Below are 22,094 nucleotides of genomic sequence, written 5' to 3' on the forward strand. Positions count from 1 at the left end.
TTCGATAAAGTTTCTCACCAATTACTACTCTTCAAATTAAGTAACCTCAAACTCGACCCTAACATCGTTTCGTGGCTTCAGTCTTTTCTCACTAACCGTTCTCAATACGTGACAGCAAATAAATCGAACTCTCGTTCCTCTCCAGTGGGCTCAGGCGTTCCCCAGGGCTCCGTACTAGGGCCCCTACTTTTTCTAATCTATATTAATGATTTGCCTAACACCATTGCTTCTTCTGTGTGTCTCTTTGCTGACGATTGTGTTATTTACCGTGAAATTAACAGTGACTCTGACATTTCTGTTCTTCAGTCTGATATTAACCAAGTTTCAGAGTGGTGTAAATTATGGCAAATGGAGCTTAACGTTAACAAGTGCAAACATATGCGTATTTCTCGTCGTAACAATGAAGTAGCTAATTACAACCTCAATAATACTCCTCTTGAAACTGTGTCTTCGTATAAATACCTTGGTGTGCACATAACTTCTAATCTTTCTTGGAATCTGCATGTGGAATCTATTACTAACAATGCTAACCGCATGTTGGGGTACCTGCGCCGAAACTTTAACCTTTCTCCTAGTTCAATAAAATTGCTTCTTTATAAAACCCTTGTTCGTCCTAAACTGGAATATGCAGCCTCTGTCTGGGACCCTGGCCTTGCATCTCTAGAATCTGAAATCGAATCTGTTCAAAACCGCGCGTCACGTTTTATACTTTCCAACTATCACCTTAACTCCAGTGTTACCGTTATGAAAACATTATCATTGCCACCGCTTTCACTACGCAGAAAAATTTCTCGCTTATGCCTATTTCACAAAATCTATTACCACAATCCTGTCCTTAAGAGCCGGCTACTAACTATAACTTCTGGACCCAAAACATTGAAATTGCATCTCCATTCTTTTTTTTTCAGCTACGTGAGTTCAAACCACTTGGGCTCAATGGGTGTGCCATTTGAGTTCAATTGGTGAACCATTTGGTCTTCATGGGTGACCAATTATTTCATATCAAATGGTATTCATATCAAATGGTCAGGCCCAATGGGTGGCGAAAACACAATTGGTTTTTGACCAATTCATTTCAATTGGGAAATCCCCAATTGGACCCATTGACTTTTTATGACTGGGAAACGCGCCGTGCGCAGTGCATCGTGGGTAATTGGGGTGCAGTCGGCCATTTTTGTGTCCACCAAAAGAACAGGGCAGACGTATACGTATCAAGTTGCTGTCGAGCGTGCGCGCAGTTCCACAGCAATGACATCCACAGCTATGGTTTATTGAGCTGTCGTAGACTGTAATAACCGTCCACAGTGTAAGCAACGGAAGCTGAAGAGCTGTGCGGACCTCGGCTTTTTTAAGGTTTCGAAAGTACACACAAACGACTCCACCGGAACGAAACAACTCACCTAGATGCGACGTCGCATATGACTGGCACGGCTCAACCACGCAAGTATCACGGAAGATGCGAAATCTGTCAAAAATGGGTTGAGCTGGAATCTTCCGGATGTTCCCTGGCAGCCATCTGTTGCCACGATCCGTGCACGACTGCTTGATCTTCCCGCACTCGTACGCCATATTACATGTGAAAGAGCAGCGCGGCAATGTGACATGCATCACCGTGTCCAGCCATGTGCATGCAGTGCACCGCCAACACCTCTTCGTCGTGTTTTGCGGCAATTCAAGCCTTCAAAGGAGGGCTCCCAAACTCTGTGTTCGGTGTACCTGCATCATTCGATCAGAAGACTGTCGGATGTTCGCATCATCTGGGTCGGCTGCGAAGCAATATTCGGTGAAGGAAAGTAGATGGGCAGAGTTGTTTTGCTGAAAGTTTAAAGAGCTTTATAAACTTTCATAAATAATAACAAGCGAAACTTAGTTTGGCCAAAACTGCACTGTATTTGAAGAGTTTTGTTGCAAACAATTATTTCGAGCCTGCAATGCAAGGAGGTGGCGCCACCGGTGCAATCACTGTGGCAGCGGCTTATTTTGCTTCGTTGCCATCACAGACGATACAAACATCCGACCTCATCTGATCAAATGAGGCAAGTGGCAAGTACACCAAACAAGTATGGTATAACAAATACTGACTACAAAATGCCATTTCTGTGCTAAATTTGGGCTGCAAGGGCTCAGTGGTTTAGCTGGGATAAGCATTGTACAGTACGCACGTAATTGCGCAAAGCGCGAGTTCGTCTGCTTCAACCGCGGCTCTTTAACCAGCCGCTTGTAACATAGTTGTGTCCTTCGAGTGATCTGTAGACTTTCAGTTGGTTTCTTGTGATGAAGCTCATCCGTAGTTCAAGGAACTCATGAATGTCACATATTTATGCTCGGCCACAGGTCGACGCTTACCGTGCACTTGCACATCGACTGCAAACGGGTCGGTGCCACAGTCTCTCTCCTTTTTTTTTTTTTGATGTACCGGTCCACATCGCGCACACTTTGCAGATAATTCGAACTGTTGCTCATGATGCCGATTTAGTTTTTATTACACCAGTGCTGGCATGAGGTAGAGTGACCCGAGCAGCTAAGCCGCCGACCGTACTAGTCTGAACATGACACAAAGATGGCGTCGGCTGCATACTGACGTCAGCTTTGACGTCATGTAAATACCCCCTATAGACAGGACTGCAATGCCATCAAATATTCTATCTGAACAGGGCTTAACAGCAGCTGTTGTTTTCATTCTTTTGTCTTGAGTATATTTCAGACAGTAGTGCGATTCTTAGTCATACAAAAATCCGTGGAACCTTCATTTACCAAAGTCTCTTAGTTTTGGACAATTATGTGTCGCGCTGTTGTATCGTGCACTTGACTACAAACACTTATACTTTTTGCACAAATCCAGCACAAGGAATGACAAAGGAACTAGAGGTTCAAAAAGCATGGATAAAGAAAAATTGAACTATCCTGGTGCTTCTACTGGTAGTTTGATGTGTTCGAATTTATTTTTTCAAGAGGCACAGAAGCAAATGTGGGTGTATTATCTATGGACACCTGTTCTACGTTGGGCTGTGATTAACTTGTCATAAAAAGTTCCATTCACCTATGTGTTCAGTGTGTGCAATCACTGGCTAGTGTAGCCCCTTCGATAATGTTCCTATTATGTGTGGTAATAAGAATAATTCTTGATTGATGAATCTTGAATACCCTTTTTATTCAGAGTTAAGTTTTTCATTATATTACTCGGTGCTGGCAGCTGAAACAATTCGCAGACTAACTTTTATAAGATGGTAGAAAATTGTGGTAGAAACTAGCAACATTAAACTGTTTCATCTCTTGCGATCCAATGGCCTCAACATGGAAACCGCAAAAAAATAGCCAAATATTATTTAAAAAAATGATTTATGCCTCATTCTCTATGCTCTTCCAAAACTTCATTGCTGAAGTCCAGTGGAAGGTACTCTAAAGAAATTATTTTGTTGCCCATGCTGGCTTTGCATATCAAAGAATTGTTCAAACATCAATATTTTTCTTTGTTCCAATTGGTTTTCCGATTAGATAATCACTATGTGAAACAGATTTCTTTACTTCTGTTTTATCCATTTTGACTGTGTGTGTTTTTTTCTTGCGGTCCTGGAGACATTTTGCGGGTCAATGCATTCTTTGCTTTTCCAATTTCTTAGCATTAAATCTCTTGCATGAATCTTTTTCTCAGTTTTGGCATGTCTGCGGTAACTGCATTGCAAAAAGTGAAAACTAAAAATTTGTCTTGTGCGAAAAAGTATGAGAATGTCTTTGCCTGTAGCATGTTAGTAGAAATGCAACCACTGTTTGAACCAGCATATCCTACTACATTTTATTAACTCTGGAGGCTTTTAATAAGAATCAAGGTAGAAATATATACTATTAAAAAAATATGTTCTTCAGATATAACTATGAAATCTTGTAAAAATAGTCATAGTAATATTCTCAATAAGCTCGAAAAGTTTTGTGCAAATCAAACTAGAAATCAAAACCTTCTTGCCGAAAGCTGCATTGCCCCTTAACAGCCTGTTCAAGGCAGCTGCAGAGAACCTACTGCTGAATGCTAGGCTGTGTGTCTACGTGTTAATATGTAGAAGGGATAAATTGTAGTTCAGTAGAAAGTTGAGCTAGTTGGAGGATGTTCATAATGGAAAAAGTGGGCGTAAACACAATAGACACACAGGAAAAGAAACACAAGACATGCAGTATTGCTGCTGCATCTTTCTTTTTTTGTGTGGTATTACTGATAGAGAAATTATTCGAGGAAGAGGAGCTTTCAGACTAGGTGGTGCTCTCCTACGTTCACATGCGGGCAATCATATCAATGTCCCTTTTATTGCAGTACTTGGTAAAGAATTACTGTTTCTTCTTTTGTTATCTTGTCTCACAAATTGATCAACAGTAATGCCCTCCTGGTTGAATGAAGCCTAGGCATGCAGTGTGGCTGATGCTGAGAGGCTGCACTAGTTATCCCATCGTTTTCTTGTTTCTTCTCAGAAAGATTTATATGGGCCGGGATGTATATAAAGGCATGACTAATGCTCTTTATGCCAAGACAGGCATGTATGAGCATTTCACTGAACCTGTTCTGTTTAACCATTAGTTTTTGTTTTGCCATTATTCAGGCTGGTGATAGACACTATGCTGTAGCGTTTTGAAAACTTCTGAATGCTTGAGTTGGTGGATTTGAGTTCTGCTCAGTGAAACCTTGATATTCAAACTGCACTTTTTGTGATGACTGAATTTTTTTGTAGGACCAGCTTTTATTAGCCAGTTGTTTGCAACATTGAAAAAAGTTATTTCAGTTAATCATATTCTTTTTTTCTTTGCATTCCTTTTTATTAGCGTGTCCACATCCATGCCTCCAGAATGGAGACAAAAAAGGCAGTGCATAGATGCATAATCCATGCATTCTTGTAGGCATTGTGCCCAATCCTTCACTACTGCTTCTAGTGCATAGGCTTTGAGTCGAGTAGAGAAACATGAGAGGTGAACAATAAAACAACACTGTCACTCAAAAAGAGGGGTTTATATTGATTTGTGAGTTTTATTATATTTCTGTATAATAATGCTCACTTGGTAGTAGACAAACGGCATTTTCTTCCCATTGAAATATTTTTAGTTCAACCTGCTACGGTGGCTCAGTGGCTTTGGCATTTGGCTGCTGATACCAAAGTTGCAGGTTAAATGCCAGCCACAGTGGCCATATTTCAATAGGAATTAAATGCAGAAATACTCGTGTTTCAGAGCTATGCCAGCGTATAAAGAATCTCGGGTGGTCTTAATTTTTTTCCAGAGCCTTTCCCATAGCGTCCCTCATACCGTGTGTCACTTAAGGACATTAAATCCTTCAATTTACAATTTTTGTTCTTATTTTGATTATATTGAAATATCATAACCATCAGCTGATTATACACACTGCAGGGTGAAGGCCTCTCCCAGATTACACCAACTAACCTAGTCCTGTGCTAGCTGCATCCACTTGATCCCTGCAAACTTCTTAACCTCATCCACCCACCTAACTTTCTGCTGCCCTCTGCTACGCTTTCCTTCCTTTGGAATCCAATTTGTTACCCTTCGCGACCATCGGTTATCCTCTTTTCGCCCTACATGCCCTGCCCATGCCCATTTCTTCTTCTTGATTTCAACTAGAATGTCATTAATTCGAGTTATTTCTCTGACCCACTCTGCAGGCTTCTTATCTCTTAACATTACATCTATTATTTTTCATTCTGTAGCTCTCTGTGTTGCCCTCATATATATATTAAAAAATACATATATGAGGGTTCATATATATAAAAAATATATATATATATATATATATGAGGGTATATTAAAATAAATTGAGTCCAGATATTATTCTGCTACATGGTTCCATTATGGATGAATGGACAAATAAACCTATTGCAGAAAAAGGAGGTACGGTTGTGAGCAAAAGTGGTATACAACACTCAGCCGGTGGCGGAGCTCAAGAACACTGCATGTCATTTTTATATAGCAACAGCTATCCATGCTCGAGACAATAGTGGCAATGCCTCATTTTGTCCACATGCGTGTGCCGATGTCGCTGTCCCTTACGCTGTCACTAGATGGCATTTCGACGCAGTTTTTCTGAGCTGTCACTGGTCGAGTGTTGTATGCCACTTTAGCTCACGACTGTACACTCCTCAATTTTGCAAAAGTGTAGGAGGGTTTAGGATTAAATTCTTCAGCCTTGAGGTCGTTACGAAATGAAAAAAGGCGTCAATGGTAAAAAAAAAAGGCAACATTTTTTTATTTTCTACCATGCTGCTTATTGCAGGCCCCATGGTCTATGGGATTGTCTACTGCCCAATTTCATCAAAAGATCAGCTAAAAGAGCTTGGATTTGCAGGTAAGCATACATTAGAGCATGCTGTCCAGGTAAGAGTAACTGTTTTTTACGCGAAAGCGTTACATCGCTATGTTCACAGATTTCTGTCCGCAGACCGCGTCCGCAAAATCGTGTCCGCAGCAGTTGCGGGTAATTGAGAAATGGTAGAGATTAATGAGTGGTGTCAATTGATAGAGGCTGACGTAATGTTGCTGCAGAAAAAATAATTAGGCCAATAAGTTAATTAGGTAATTAATTAGAATAACTGGTTCACAGGAAAGAAAAGCGCAGTATCTGCCACACTTGTTCTGGGGACACCTGAACCGCGTCGTAAGGGAAGGGAGGAAGGTGGGAGTGAAAGCGGAAAGAGAGAAACGAGGGCCGTAGTGGATATGACGTCAAGGATGTGACGTCATATAGCCGGAAGTAGAGCCGAAAAAAAGGGCATAGGAAGGGACTGGCGCGCAATTTGAAAGTACCAAAGACTAAAAGGGGTAAACAAGAAGTGAATTAATGTGAGGTAGGGGATTTGACGTCACGCAATTGGAAGTAGAGCCGAAAAAGGGCACAGGAAGGGATTGGCGTGCAATTTGAAAGTACCAAAGAGTAAAATGGGCTAACAAGAAGTGAATTACACTACTAGAAGCAACCAGAAGCAACTAACAGCAGCATCCGTGCTTTTGCAATACTCCAATGTAGATTCTGCAGTGCTCTTTAATTTTTTCTGTTTGTGTCCCCAGACTCCAAAACCCTCACTGAAGAGAAGAGAGAAGAGCTGCTAAGTGTTATAGAGAGGAACTCATCATTCCTTGGCTTTATGGTGGAACTTATATCTCCTGTTGTCATCAGTGAACGCATGCTTCATGTGTGAGTATTCTGTATACTTCTGCAAAAAAAAAAAAATCATTTCATAAGGTACAATAAAATCAGTTTGTAATGAAATTCGACAGTGGCCGGCCATAGTCGACAACAGGCATGCACATAGTTCACGCCAATATCCAGCAGTTCATTGGTCAGAATATTTGTAGCTTGCCACATATCATGGTCGTAATCAGCCTAAGTCCACTCCAGCAATGATGTGCACCAGTCATGGCCACAGTAGTGCTGCCAATATCTTAATATTGTCACTTCATCTAACTCTCGGCCACCCTCAGTTCCACTTTTGTTCCCGAATATTTGCTCACATAATCTAAAAAGACTTATGGTGGTTCATTCTTTATAGTGAACATTCTGGCCATCCTCTATTTTAATTTCAGCTTAAATATTCTCAGTTTTCATTTTCTTTCATGCCAAAGGAAAACTGTGATGCTGACCAAAAGTTGTGGAAGCTTAACAGAAAGCTTCCAGAAAATGAAGCTGATGTAGGCTTCAACAATTGTTTCTAATCTTGTATACCTAGGTGGGATATTACAATCAATATGGTAAAGTTTCTGTTGTTCTGGTGGGACAGCTGGCTTGTTTTTTTAATGATGGGAGATGCAGGGCAATGTGGGTTGTACGCGCATATAATGACAGCGAAATATCAACAGGAAGAGAGGTCGCCGTGGTTTCAATTCATGATGTAATGTTTTGTAAAGCTGGGATGGGAGCCATAAGATAAGAAGGTTGTAGACAGCACAGTGACATGGGTTTGTCATGAAGTAGAAGCGAGGCCAGAAGCAATCCACTTGCCTTTTAGGACATACTGCAAGTGTAGAATAAATTTTATGAACTGCTTTATCCGCTTACCCTTCTGACCAGAAAGGGTAAAAGACAAATTCATTTGGTTTCTAGGATGGTCAAGTGCATTGGTATTCAACATATTCTGTTTTGAAGTTTTTTCCATTGTCGTTTTGGTTACTCTGTTTGAATTATTGGAGGGGTCTTTTGGCTTCTGCACACCATTTTTCTGTCTTTTTGCATGAGTTTGCTTCACATTGCCTTGAAACAGTTACTTGGGCCTCGCCAGGCTGTGACCACACTATAAACAGCTTAAAGGTATACTGAATAAAAAAAAAAATTGGAGGACGCTTAAGCTTCGCCTGCAAGAGTGGAACGCGATAGCGTTATTGCACCTCGTCGAGAAGACTTATTAAACGCAAGGGTATTGGGGCATCCTCGCACCGCGGTACCCGCGCGGCCCGAAGGGGAGAAGCGGGTGAGCGAAGATAGTGATCTAAAGAAAGAAAAGACGCTTGATTGTACAACCGTACAACCAGTGAGGGTGCACGGTGAAACGTCGGGGGCGAGTGGCGCGCCACGTGTCGGGGCAGCGCCGCACATTGCGAGAAGGGGTTCTTCTGTGTTTGCCGCAAGATGGCTCTGCATGTGCGCAGAGCGCAGAAGAAATGTAGCGGAAACGTACTTCGCTACTTGTGTAACTGCGACTTCTGTAAGTAACATGCTCATAATTACCGATATACACCGCAGTATAACGTTCTACGGCACGTTTCTAAGGCAACACCGCATTCACTAGAAGCGCTTTTGTACCGCTTACAAGCATCGAACTCGTGGCTGAGTGGTAGCGTCTCTGTCTCACACTTCCGAGGCCCTGGTTCGATTCCCACCCAGCCCATCTTGGAAGTTGCTTTTTATTTATGAAGTGCATGTTTATTTATGAAGTGCATGCCGGGATTTATCGCTCACGGCCAACGCTGCCGACGACACCGGCTTTTCTGCGACACGAGCTCCTTAACGCTACCGCGTTAAAATTGCCGCCGAGATTTCCAGCGCAGATGGTAGCTATCGCATTGGGAGGGACCAAAACAATCCACTTTATAAACAGAAATGAGCGGAAAGTAAGTATTTTAATGAATATTTTTCAAATAGCCGCACCTAGCAGGCTCCTGTGAAAGCTCTGAAAAATCCGGATATCACGTCACAACTACCCCCATCGCGGCCGGTCGCACCTGTTCATTTTTCCTTTCTCACCTGGCACTCACAAAGCGCAGAGAGGGATGTGCTTTTCTTTTTTTTTTTATTTTGCTGCTCGTGTTCCTGCGCACAATGCATCATTCCCTCCCACCGCGCACTTGTCTGCAATACGCATTTTCCGTATGCGTCCCCCTCGACCTTCCTCGTGTGCAGCATTCCACACTTCGCAGCATTGTGCACGGCGCGATGCTGGGGAACCTACACTGTGTGTAGCCGGTCAACCAACTTCAGGTGCGGTGGCGGTGGGATTGCGGAGCCATGACGTTGCTGAGGGTAGTTGTGACTCACAGTCGGAAGCGCGCTGCCTCTGACCCGACAGCCGCTCAGAAAACGTCAAAAATACAGCCATCCGCTCAAAACTATTATGTGTCTGCACTAGTGTAATCGTGCCTTAAGAATACAATTGTGGTTGTTTCTCAATATTCTTGGATATTTGTTCAGTATACCTTTAATTTTTCCATTTTTTATGAATTGCTTATCATTCATGAAATGTTGGTCCCACATATTATTGAATCAAAAATGTCAATTGTAGAATACAGGCAAAATTCAGGGGAAAATCCTGCAAAGTAATCGCTTTCATCAGCACATTGTTCAGATCTCCAGCTAGAAGTGGAAAATGCACCAACATTCCCCATGGGCATGTTCTTTCCATGAAGAAGGGAGAGAGAGCTGGTGTACTAGAGGGCTCCCGATTAATTTTGATAAAAAATGAACCATTTAAAATGCAATATTCCTAACTGGTCATTCAATGTTTTGCTCGTGCTTTTTTTAAAATTTGTTACAACAAAACTACTCTTCTCTGCGAAGTTTTGGAACCCAGTGGCAAGTAAAATGCCACCAGAACTTTTGGTAGCTTCTGATAGATTCTGTAGTCATCGTGGGAAGGATGCAAATCTGTAGAAAATTGTGTAATGCGGTCAATTTGATCAAGGCAAAAGAAATGCCTGGTGCATGATGGCCTTAGTTGCCTAAAGCACAACACAGCAGCATAAAGAATGCGATACGTTTTTCGTTCACTCATCAGTCTATTCCAATTCTGATTTTGGTCCAACTCCATTTCTATTCGTAGTTGCTTCTCGTCTACACACCTTAGACCACTTGCATATTGAGGCTTCACACAGATGCCAACGTTGGGCATTTTATTTATCGTCTTTATGACACCTCTAATGCTGTCGCATTAAAAACTACCAACGATTAGTGAGATTCGTGTGTGGTGGAATATATGTGTAAGCATTAGAGCCTGCCTGCTGTTTGTGTCTCCTTTACACAGTGTCAGCTGCTAGGTGACTCATTTGCATATTTGAATTTGATTCCACCAAGGGTGATGGGTGTAAGTTAGTATTTGATTGGTGGTCGGATGCTCAAAAGAGGGAGATGCACCTTTCAGGCCCGGAGGGTACTCAGAAAATAGAGGCCTCACACACCAATACCAGTGAATGATGGTGCCAATGCTGGACACTTTTCCAGTAAGGGGCGTTCTAATGCAAGCACATTAAAGGGAGGGAGTTGAGAAGGCAGACCATGGTTGAGTGGGTGCAATTTGGCAGGTGTTCAAATTACGTAAAAAGAGAACTGCAATTTGTGCATTTCCTTTTTATGGGCTTCTAAATACTCTCTTTAGTCAGTGCTGGGAGGGTGGGGCGCAGTGTAAAAATAAGCCAAATTTCTGCCTATGCAACTTCTAAAAGATTGCACATCTATGGAAGTAGTAGGAGGGAATCACTGTATGACCCACCACTTCTGGATCACAAAATTCGGTGCCCACAAAATATTCTAAAACTGAGACCTGAGCTGAATTTGGAAAATAGTGAGCTTGCAAAAGATAGGTTGCTTACAGTAATCTAACTGAAATTCTGGCCATTGATTTTCAGTTTCATTCTCGGAACACCTGGTAGTCAGCACACAAATGCCAGAAATGGTTTGTGTCTTTGTGGCGTGAGCATGTGTTCTGTTGTGGTCCGTCGTGCATTTTACTAATATATGTGCAGAGCATAGTTTATTTTTCATATTAGTGGGCTAGTGCTAGGGCTTCCATGCTGCCAAAAAGTCGTTTGTGCGATCCCTAGCCACTGGCAGGTGGAAGTTGGCAGGTGGGGGCTGACAGGCAGTTAGAACTTGGATTGGTCGATTTCACCAATGTTTGTTGGTAGTTGACAGGCGATTTGGCCGGGGGCTGATTGGCCGGTGGGTTTTGTGGTATCGCAAGATAACGTGCCATGGCCAAATTGGCAGGAGCTGCCAACTTGGGCAGCTATTTTGAGGTGGGTATCGAAGCCACGGGGACCCTTGGAATCCTGAATCAGACATGCTACCTCTAGGCCATGCAGGCGCATTCATGCAGCTTGGCTGAAGCACTGATTTCTATCTGTGTTGGGCAGTGTTTCATATAACGTCATTTTCACCAACTTTTATATGGGTGCAATGGTCTGTAACGCACCATTATCGCAGTGCCTTCTTGAAGTACTGTACACTAAGTGGCCCCATAATTTTATAGTGTGTTATCACTAAGCTCCCCAATCACTTCTAGTTAAAATCAAGCAAAATCGTGGAAAGGCAAGATAAATCATGCAAAACTAGAGCTGACTGTTCTAGCACGCAATAATTCATTATTAGTCCCAAGCCAAGTAAGTCGCCTCTGGATTTTTTTCTTCTTTCATCCATGTTGTCAAGTCTGGAGTGGGCTCAAATTTCTTAAGTGCTCACGCCTTCCTTTTTACAAAGCATGTCACACATCGTTCAGTCTCGCATGTTGTAGCATGTATTTTTTTTTATTCATATCATAAAGCATGACAGCTGAATTGAATCTAGCAGCTGACGCTAACCTGATTTTGACAGACGTTAAAAATACATTCTTAAAGCGTTCAAAGCACAAAATTGTACTTGATGTTTGTGTGGCTTTACAAGATATGTGTAATTTGTAATTATTATTTTGTCTCTCTAAGGCAAGGGTCAGATTGACTGCTTGTTTTTAGATTCTCGGAAGGCTTTCGTTATGGTCTCCACTTGGGCTTAATACAGAAACTAGAAGATGGCGCTATTAACACATGAATTGCAGATTATTTTACTTCACTGAAACAGACAGTAGTGTTAAATGGCACTAGTTTGAATTTGGTCTCTGTTACATCTGGCGTCTCCCAGGAGTCCGTTCTAGGCCCACTTATTTTTCTTACTTTCATTAATGATATCTTCAATGGAATAACCTCTAAAATGTGATTGTATACTGATTATTGTGTTTTGTATTCTGTTGTTGAAAATGAAATTGATTCCACACAGCTCCAGGTCGATGTTTCCCATATAAAACAGTAGTGTCAGGAAAATTTTCTGTTTCTGAACAAGAAGTGTTTTCAAGTTAGCTTCACAAAGAAATTCAACAAACTTTCTTGTAGCGATATATTTTGGATAATCAAATTATAAAAAATGAAGCGAGTTACAAATACCTGGATGTAACTTTGTCTGAAGATGAAATGTGGGCTCCGCATATACATAATATAGTTAGTAAGGCGGGAAGAACTCTGAACTTTTTGCAATTGAATTTAAAGAATGTCTCTATGGTAGTAAAGCAGGCTGTTTATCAGGCATATGTGTGGCCGATGTTAGAGTATTCCTGCCCTGTGTGGGACCCATTTCATCGTGTGCTACATGTTGACGCAATTCAGTGTATACAATCTGTAGCTGCTCAGTTTGTTGTGATGAAATTTGATCGGTTTCTAAGCACTACCAATATTAAATGTGAACTCTGCTGGTACTCTTTAAATGAATGCCGTAGACATCTGAGACTTAAATTGTTTTTTAGCATTTTTCACAATTAAGCAGGAATTACTACTTCAAATCACAGTAACTGCATTATTTTTTTTTTCCAAAATGATCATAAATTGAAGGTTCACCCATACCAATGCCTCACTGATTCGTTTAAACAATAATTTTTGTGCGTATAGCTCTTGGGACATATTACTTGAAGATGTAGTTTGCCACAAAACTATGGATTTGTTTTATGGTGTTTTGTGCCCTTCCGCTGTAATGCCCTAGTGGCGTGCGGGTCTTGTATGCATAAAAAAAGAATGAAGAGAAGCAAGCCACTTTGTAATTCTCCTTCATATGGGGTTGCTCATTTTGCTAGTATGGTGCCTTTAGTATTATGTCATGGGGAGAGTCTGCACAGCAGGTAACAGAGTTGCTTTCACATTTTAGGTCTAAATATAACCTCAATTCAATCAGCCACGATTCTGCTATTGGCCTCATAAGGCGTGCGCAAGAGGAGGGTGTGAATGTGGCAGAGGTAAGCATTTTATGATCCTTTTGTCATTACGAAAAGGGATTCGGTCTTCAGAGTGTTCTCACATGTTGTCTAGAAGGGTACTCATTCTGTTCACATGGTGTGCACACAAGCAGTGAGATTTCATTCCTTGTTATTACTTTGCAAAGGCATAATTTAGGTTTGATTGACATCTCTGTGAGGCTGCAGCATGTAAAAACAAAGCTGTTTAGGAAATCATCAGTGTGTGTATTAATTCTTTGTGGTGGTTGTCCTTTCAAAACGTAAACAATAAAAAAATGTAAACTTTTTAACCACAGCATTGTGATGCTCACAATGAACTGCACGAGAAATACATATGTTTTGAACATGGGGGTGGGAGGCATGCAACAGAATAAGCCATCATGTACAAACTTTTGTGAATCGTATAACTATGTGAGAACTATATGGGAACAGCAGTTCATGCTTTTATAGCATGTTATCATGAGCCTAAGTTATTGGATTGAAAGCACCATGGCAAAATTGAGTAGGGCTTACTTGTAATTTGTTTTCTTGTGTTGGGTTTTATGGCGCATAGGCAACTAAGGCTATCATGTGCCAAACACAGAGTTTAATCACACTTATAATAATCACTTGGCTATAACAGAGACCGCGTAGATGCCATGATATTCTATGTGGCCGGTGGTATGCAGTGTTTTAGATAGAAAAAGTGGGGAGACTCCTCTCTCAGAGCAACTTAACAAGTTCTTTTGACTTGCTCGGAAATGTGGCATTTGCTTCAGCAGCAGACTTTTTCTTCCCTTTTTCCATGCTCATGTTTGTGCTGTATATGCAAATGTTTAAGTGCACATTTTTTGTATGGTTGCTTCACGTAGCTAGCAGCCTTCATTTCTCTTGCTCCATTTACTGAAAAAGCAGTGCTGCTGTTACTCTACTAGCTACCTCTGTGGCTAGGCAATTTCCTTTTTTTTTTTTTTGCTCTTTTTTTTTAGACTTTTCAGTTGCCCTTCATGAAAAAAAAAAATTTCTTGTACAGCAGAATTTCGTTAATTCAAATGCTTTGAACTAGGAGCACTGTCCCAGCTGATGCTCATGCAAGACGCTCTTTAATTCGGACATGGATGGGCTGACACCAACTAACTTGGAAGGGGGTCACGTCGAGGTATGACCTGCAAAGCCAGCGATCGTCCTTACAGAACTCCCTGAACCTGAATTGCATGGAACAGTGGGGCCTGCATACCTCAGGCGTGTGCGCTATGGCAGACACAACGACGATCGGAAGTACTCCATTGCCAAAATGCAGCCTAGCAGCATTGTTTCAGTTTTGCTTCTCTTAAATTTGCGCTATCCTGCCGTTAACATTGGGTGCCTGCATTGGGCAGTGGCACCATTGCGGACACAGCTTTGCACATCACTGTCTTTTAGTTTTATTTTGGGATGGCAACACACCATTCTAACACTTGTGCATATTTCCCTCTCTTGCATCCACGTGCTTCCCCTGGTGTTTGAGCGTGCTGAACTGTTGCGTTTTTTGGATGCTTTATTGTGCTGTTTGTGCGGTGAAGCATCCTCAAAACATGACGGGGCCGTTTGTGATGAGGCACCGTTGCTGCTATTTCACTCTGCGACAAAGGCAGCGAATGCATTTATGACTTTGGAGAGAGTTTTTGACATTCCTGACAGTGCGCACACTACAAAGCACTCCATGAAGCAGTGGGGAATTGTTGCTGTCACCTAGAAAACATCTCAGATGTATCGGCAACCATATTCCAGGCAGCATACATTAGTCACCGTGATGAAAACAGTTTTTGGCATTTTTTGAGGGATATTGATTAATTCAAACTTTTGGATAATTTGAATATTTTTTCCTGGTTCCTTCAAGGCCAAATTAATGAGATTTTATTATGCTTCTCATTTTCTCTTTACAAGACTACTTGTTCTAAAGTTTGGTGAGGTAAGAAATGCATCTTGCATTCTAATCAGATTTGTTATGAGGGCACTGACTGAAAAATTGGTGCTTTCTAGGAATTTATAAGTAGCCATTCTGTCATTAGAAGAAAATTTACCTCAGGTTGTGCTGCATGAATGCACATACAAAGATGCATGTGCCCTTGCTGTGATTGTACAGCACTAAATCAGGGGAAGTTTGTAGCATTTAAGAAATTATTTCACCCCTGAATGTTAAAAAGTTTTTGCCAGATTAAATGATGCACACATATATAATTTTTGAAAATTGTTCACTTGAGTTTAATGTGGATAAAAGTTGCTGTTGGGAGTTTTGTAAAATTTGCTTGAAAATGTTTCGCAGATGTATGCAAGCTATACTTGGGTAATATTGCATACTTAAGTGCTAGTGTACTTATATATATATATATATTTCTATGCAAATGTGGGTTAGGACACCGCCAAAAGAAAGTTTACATTGTCCTTTTTTCGTGTATGGAGGATCAGAGGCAGTTTTCATTTCTATTATCCGGTAGAATTTAATACTTCTCTTTACTGCAAGAAACAACAGAAGCAGGCTTTTTATTGCCAGATATGAGCACACATGTGTTCTCATGTTTAGATAGGAGAAGAAGAGTTATCGTGAATTTGCTTGCTTCATATATGTCATTCAGAATGGTTGTTGGTCAGGCTTCATTAGTTCTCTATTTTCTTTATGGGTATTTCTTGTTTCATATGCTTTTGTGTGCTGAACTTAGAAAGGAATCTGCTTTGTTGTACACTTGCAGAAGTTGCACCATACAGTAACAATACTGAACATGGTTTTTTGTGCTGCCTTCAGTTTCAATTTTCTTCAGTCTGTTTCTTCTGTCTGCAGTGGTTGTTTTTCTTCTTTCTTTTCCTAGGTGTATGTCGACACTGTGGGTCCACCAGAGAAGTATCAAAAGAAACTTGAGGATTGCTTTCCTGGAATAAAAGTGACGGTGGCAAAGAAGGCAGATGCTACATACCCAATAGTTAGTGCAGCTAGTATCTGTGCCAAGGTAAGATACCTGTAGCTTGTCTTTTAATGTGCAGTGTACTGCTTGGCATCACATAATGAACAGTTACTGTAGTTCTTTTTTCCAGCAGTAAGTCATTGCATTAGCTATTGCTGGGTCATTCTATGATGGGTAACTAGAGAAGCTTGTTGCACTCTTGAACCTAATTTTACATCTTGCACTCACCTGCATCTTTTCTTCTTTTTGTGTGTGTGTGTAGGGGGGGGGGGGATGATTTAAGTTTAGGGGGTACAAATATTGAAATTTTTTAATACGAATCGAAATGAATATGGGGAAAAAAGGCCTTTTAATATCGAATAGAATATCTGATCAATGGAAAAGAAAATGGAAAATTAAAAAGTCGCAAAGACTGTTCGTCTTGTTTATTTCAGAATTCACATGGTATTTGCAATTAAAATTGAACTAGAGTTTCACAGAAGTGCAACTCTAGTTGCCTACTGAAAAATTCAGTATAAATTTTATACAGGATTATGCACACCAGTTTTTTGTACTGGAAGGGCCTGCATGAAACTGGGTGGAACTGTATTGTTGCTGAATGCAGTAAACATTAGTTAATTCACATTCAAGCAACCAGAAGAAATAACCGAATTAACTGAAAGCTCATATTATAGAATGGACCTGAAAAACTTCCAAAAACTGTTTGCATCACAGTAATTTTATTGGATGAACACCTCTGTGATGGATGTCTGCATTTGATATGAAGGCGAAGAAAGAACACCATTTTCAGGAAACCCCTTTTCACAACTGGGAAGGTCCCTCTTCACAAAAAGCCCCGTCGCATTTTGAGGATGCCTCACTGCACAGCAGGTGTTATCGAGCATTGGGGCGAAGCACCCAGTGCGGGGAATCTGCGATGAAGTCGAAAATGTTTGATGTATTTGGAAATTTCGAATATCAGCTTTCCAAATACGAATGTGAATTCATAACAAAAATATTCGATTCGTATTCGAAATTTCCAATATTCGCACACCCCTATTTAAATTTGTTTTTTATGTTCTCATGGTCTCTCTTCTCACTGTCGCCATTTTGCAGCCTTCATGAATTAAATGAAAGCCAAGCCCAGCATCTTCCTGGCACTTATTTGAATTTGATAAAGTTGTGCGTTATTCTTCTGCTATTTTTGGTGACACAGGCGGATGAGATTGTGATGACTTACTGTTTCAGGTAGCGCGAGATCGAGCTATTCGATCTTGGCAGTTTCCAGAAGGCATAGATGTGAAGCCAGAAGACTATGGCTCTGGATATCCAAATGGTGAGAGGAAACTATTCACTTTCTTCAGTTCTGCTTTCTTTCTTTTCCAGTGACCACATTGTGTCATGCTTGAATTCCTTTTAGAGAGGAGCTATAGTTCTTGATTAGACTAATTGAATTTTATTTTTGAAAACTCTGCAGACTCTTGGTGTTTATTTCAAAACACAAGTTTCATATTTTGCCAACATTATTTTCTTTGGAAGAATTATATCATTTTTTGCGTGTGCGTGTGATCATAGTATATGGGTGTCCTTGTGTGCGCCCTAAATCGGGTGTACATTTTTTTCACATCATTGTCAGCAAGACCAGTTTATACCAATGATGATTGCAACTGTGGGGTTTAAAGCCCTGAAGTAATACATGGGCTATGAGGAACACTGTATTGGAGGATTTTGTACTAGTTTAGACAAGCTACGACTCTTTGGCATGGGCTGATAACAGGCGCCTTTTGCGTTCCGTCTCCATAATTGTATTGTAAAAGCATAAATGGTTACGTTTTCGCTGTTGGCTGTGCTATGAAATGCAGTACAAGCTCATTAATTCGAACTTCACGGAACTGGGAAAAAAGTTCGAATTATCTGATGTTCGAACTATCGAATGGCTTCGAAAATCTGACAAGTAGCACTTTCATTACGGTAAATTTACCGTATTTACTCGCTTAACGAACCCACTCGCATAATGAACCCACCCACCCCGGTTTTTGCCTAAGAAAAAAGAAAGTAACAGTGAGCAAGTGAAACCATACGACAAAAACATAATTAAAAGTCGTTTTTTCTGAGATTCAGTGCTCATGGAACAAACTGAAACCAGCTGACACTTTTTTAGATGTGGAAAATGCAAAAATTGACTCCTGCCAAGATCCTCAGCAGGCAGAGATGTTCTGTTCACATAGTCTGCATGATGAGAGCTGTGGTGGAAGTGTCGCTGAACCACCACAGAAGACAAAATATCACTTTTTCATGCTACTTGTGCATTGTTTTGAATTGACGGTGACTTGCTGTGGTTACAAATGTTGCAGTAGGGTTGAAATCTGGGTCAGTTGGTACATGTTCTCAAAAAATAAAAAAATAAACCAGTCAAAAGATGAACACAGAGAAGTAACGAGGCACACACAACTGGACTAATAACTGCACTTTATGGAAAGAAACAGTCTCCCAGGAAAGGTAACATAGCATGCACAGCTCAGTTATCAAAAAATTACATTCTAGAGATAAGCCGTGCTCTGGTGCCACTGCGATAGGAAGCTTAGCTTGACCCCTACTGACGGTGCTAACGTGCTTCGACATTGCCGGGAATGCGAATGCTACCCGCTGTTTTCTAATGTGAGTATTGCTAGCAGAGGCAATTGAAAAGTCGAACACGAAGTTCTCAGTGTTTTTCATTAGTATGCAAGGAGATGATGGCATCAGCACACCTTCTCTCTCCCTGATGCAGAAAGAATTAAGCTTCCTATCACAATGGCGCTGGAGCATGGCCTATCTCTAGAATGTAGCTTTTGATGACTGAGCTGTGCATGCTCTGCTACCTTTCCTGGGAGGCTGTTGATTTTTAAAACACAGTTGTTGGTCCAGTCATTGTGTGTGCCTCCTCTCTTCTTTGTGTTCTATCTTTTGGCTGTTTTTTTTTTTTTTTTTCAAGATGAATTACAAATGTTGTCCCTGTCACTTTTATTTTCCTTTCATTTTACAACTAGTACTCTTAATTATGTCTCCACATGCACTGTTAAAACTTTCTAACCAAGTAGCTTTAATAAGGTGATAGCAGTTTGTGGGAAGAGGCACTAACTACAGTAGATCCCCGCTATAGTAAACACGGATATAGTAAAAACTCTGATATAGTAAAGTGAAACTGAAGTCCCAGTTCATCTTCCATAGAAAACTGTACATTTTTCTCCCTTCATAGTAAAGATGTTTTTGGTAAAAATCGGTTACAGTAAAGTGCGCTTGGCCACGGCGACGACTTCCACGATATGACATCACTGTGCGCGCTACCTAAAATCGCGAGGCAAAGGTTTTTTTGTAATTGAAAACAAAAAAACATAACACTGAGTGGTCTTTTAAATAGCTTTACCACCATGCTTAGCAGCATACAGGAGAAGTCTGCTTTACGGAGGCTTTGGAGCCGTGAGGAAAAGCACGCAGCGCATATAAAAAAAAAGTAAAGCTCTCTACAAACATGAAAAGGAGGTGGCGCGGTCCGTTCAGAAAGTAAAGTAAAAGTGCAGCAAGAAATAGGGAAGGGGAAGAAACGGGCAAACATTCATAGCACTGTGCAGCACGAAGCATGAGGCAACGGAGGCAAAAAGTAGAGGTGCAGCGTGTGCGGCCTTGCAGCACTTGACTGCCACGTGCATTTATCATTTATTGCTTTTTAAAGACAGAAACAGCAAAAAGTGACACCATGCTCATGCAAGGCTTTGGTTTTCGCATGAAATCAAACTTGGTTGCATTCATAGCCACGTTGTCCTCATGCTTAAGAGGTACAGTCTTTGTCAAAAATATACAGCCCAAGGGTTTTTCTTCTAAGCCCCGTAACGGGGCTCAGTACGCATATGCACCGTTCGAAAACTGGTAGACGACAAATCTAGTCCCCATTCTTTTCTATGCTTACCTATATATTCCAGTATTGCTTCCATGGGCTTAGTTAGAGTGCTTAGAAGCGAATCCCTTGGGCCGTATATTTTTGACAAAAGCTGTACTTCCACAAGATGTAGAAAATTAAAAAAAAATTGCACAAAGAGATGGAAGTTATTTCAGTTTTTTTTTTTTTTTTTTCATTAAGCAACAAAACGTTTTCGTAAGTGCCTAACAGCAAGAGTGAGAGCCTGCTCCGGTTCCTTACCGAAAATAAGTTACATGAGTTTCTATAATATGCCTTATAACAAGCTTGCGTAAAAAAAAAAAAAAGAGAGAAAATTTTTTGAACCATGTTAGCACCAACAACTGCTAAAGTGAAGATCCTGATATAGTGAAGATTTTTGCTGGTCCCAGTGACCTTACTATAAGGAGGTTCTACTGTAGTAGTACTGTAGTAGATGAAGTTTGACGAGGTAGTGAAACTTCTCAATCTGCATCCACTGTTTGTCAAATAAAGTAGCCGAGCAAGGCCTCAAAATGTGCAACTGCACTACTTAATTCACTGGTCTCGTCCCGCCATGCCCCTGGCTTTTGCGGCTTCTTAATTACCTTTTCTGACCTATTTTAACTTGTATTGAGTAGCTACCTAGCTACGGTGTAGATGTGATGGATACTGACCTATCTCAATGAGAACTGAATTTGGTATTGTTTTTTAAATTTAAACCGAAACCTCAAGCCTTTAATTATAATGAATTTTAGTTATTGCTTCATATTGTAAAATGAGTGGTTTGAGGCACTGTTTGGTTGTTCAGCTTTGCTCCCATGACTTTTATTGATGCTGTGGGGTTGTAATAGGGGAATAAATATGTTTTTCTTGCTTAGTTGCGGCTGACAGTCCAAGTCGCCGACCCCACCCAATGAGATCGTGGGCTGCACTACCGAGCACAGTCCGGCCATTGCGGGCCGTGCTCTTGGGAACAAAGGAGCAGCATGTGCTGACAACAAACAGGCATTTATTGCTGCAGTAACAACAATGCCAGCTAGCAATAAAACACGCTAAGGAATCTAAATCGTCCGACTCACCAGCAAGGTTACAGGCGAATGTTCACCCACACTAGGGTGGGGATCAACTCCAAGGCCGAACAGGACGGGCAAGCGGGAAAAGTTCTGCGAGGCTTCGTCTCGTGGGCAATTGCAGAGTGCCGCGAGGGTAGTTCGCTCGTGTCGAGTTCTCGATGCCGAAGACTTCTAGGCTTTCTCCGAGTGCGCAGGGACGAGGCCTTCCTTAGTGCTTGGGCTGCTGCGACGCTGGCGCCATCTCTTGATGGTTAGTTAATGTTAACTATCTACGCTAGCACCATCTTATGATAGGGTAATTATCACGGGAAAAGCCGACTTTAAAGGGAACGATGGGAGATGATTCCCACAATGCACAAGTAGAGAAAATCACTGATAGCCTATGGCATGATAATAAATTGCTCGCCATATTCACCACATTTGCTTGAAATGTTGACTTATCAGCTGCTCTTACTCTTAGCTAAGCCAGCTTCATCATATTGATTCAGACATCCCTCAATATACTTACATACTGTGCCCAACGATGTGGGGATCGAATCCCGGCCTCGGTGGCCACTTTTCGGTAGAGGTGAAAAGCTAGGCACCCGTGTGCTGTGCGATGTCAGTGCACGTTAAAGAACTCCAGATGGTCGAAATTTCTGGAGCCCTTCACTACAGCGTCTCTCATAGCCTGAGCCGCTCCGGGACGTTAAACCCCATAAACCAA

The 22,094-nt window shown here is 41.3% G+C and overlaps 1 protein-coding gene across 1 annotated transcript in view; it reads left to right on the forward strand.

Moving 5' to 3' along the window:
• The window catches only part of LOC146206474 (ribonuclease H2 subunit A), a 39,928-nt gene that overhangs the window by 3,102 nt on the left and 14,732 nt on the right, over positions 1 to 22,094 (forward strand). The window contains exons 2-6 of the mRNA XM_084591160.1: positions 6,263 to 6,334; positions 7,054 to 7,180; positions 13,415 to 13,502; positions 16,328 to 16,465; positions 17,648 to 17,735. Of these exons, the coding sequence (XP_084447286.1) occupies positions 6,263 to 6,334; positions 7,054 to 7,180; positions 13,415 to 13,502; positions 16,328 to 16,465; positions 17,648 to 17,735 (513 nt within the window). The remainder of the gene's footprint in view (positions 1 to 6,262; positions 6,335 to 7,053; positions 7,181 to 13,414; positions 13,503 to 16,327; positions 16,466 to 17,647; positions 17,736 to 22,094) is intronic.

The sequence above is a fragment of the Amblyomma maculatum genome, chromosome 1 (assembly GCF_055883805.1).
Source record: "Amblyomma maculatum isolate TAMU_Amacu chromosome 1, ASM5588380v1, whole genome shotgun sequence".
NCBI lineage: Eukaryota > Metazoa > Arthropoda > Arachnida > Ixodida > Ixodidae > Amblyomma > Amblyomma maculatum.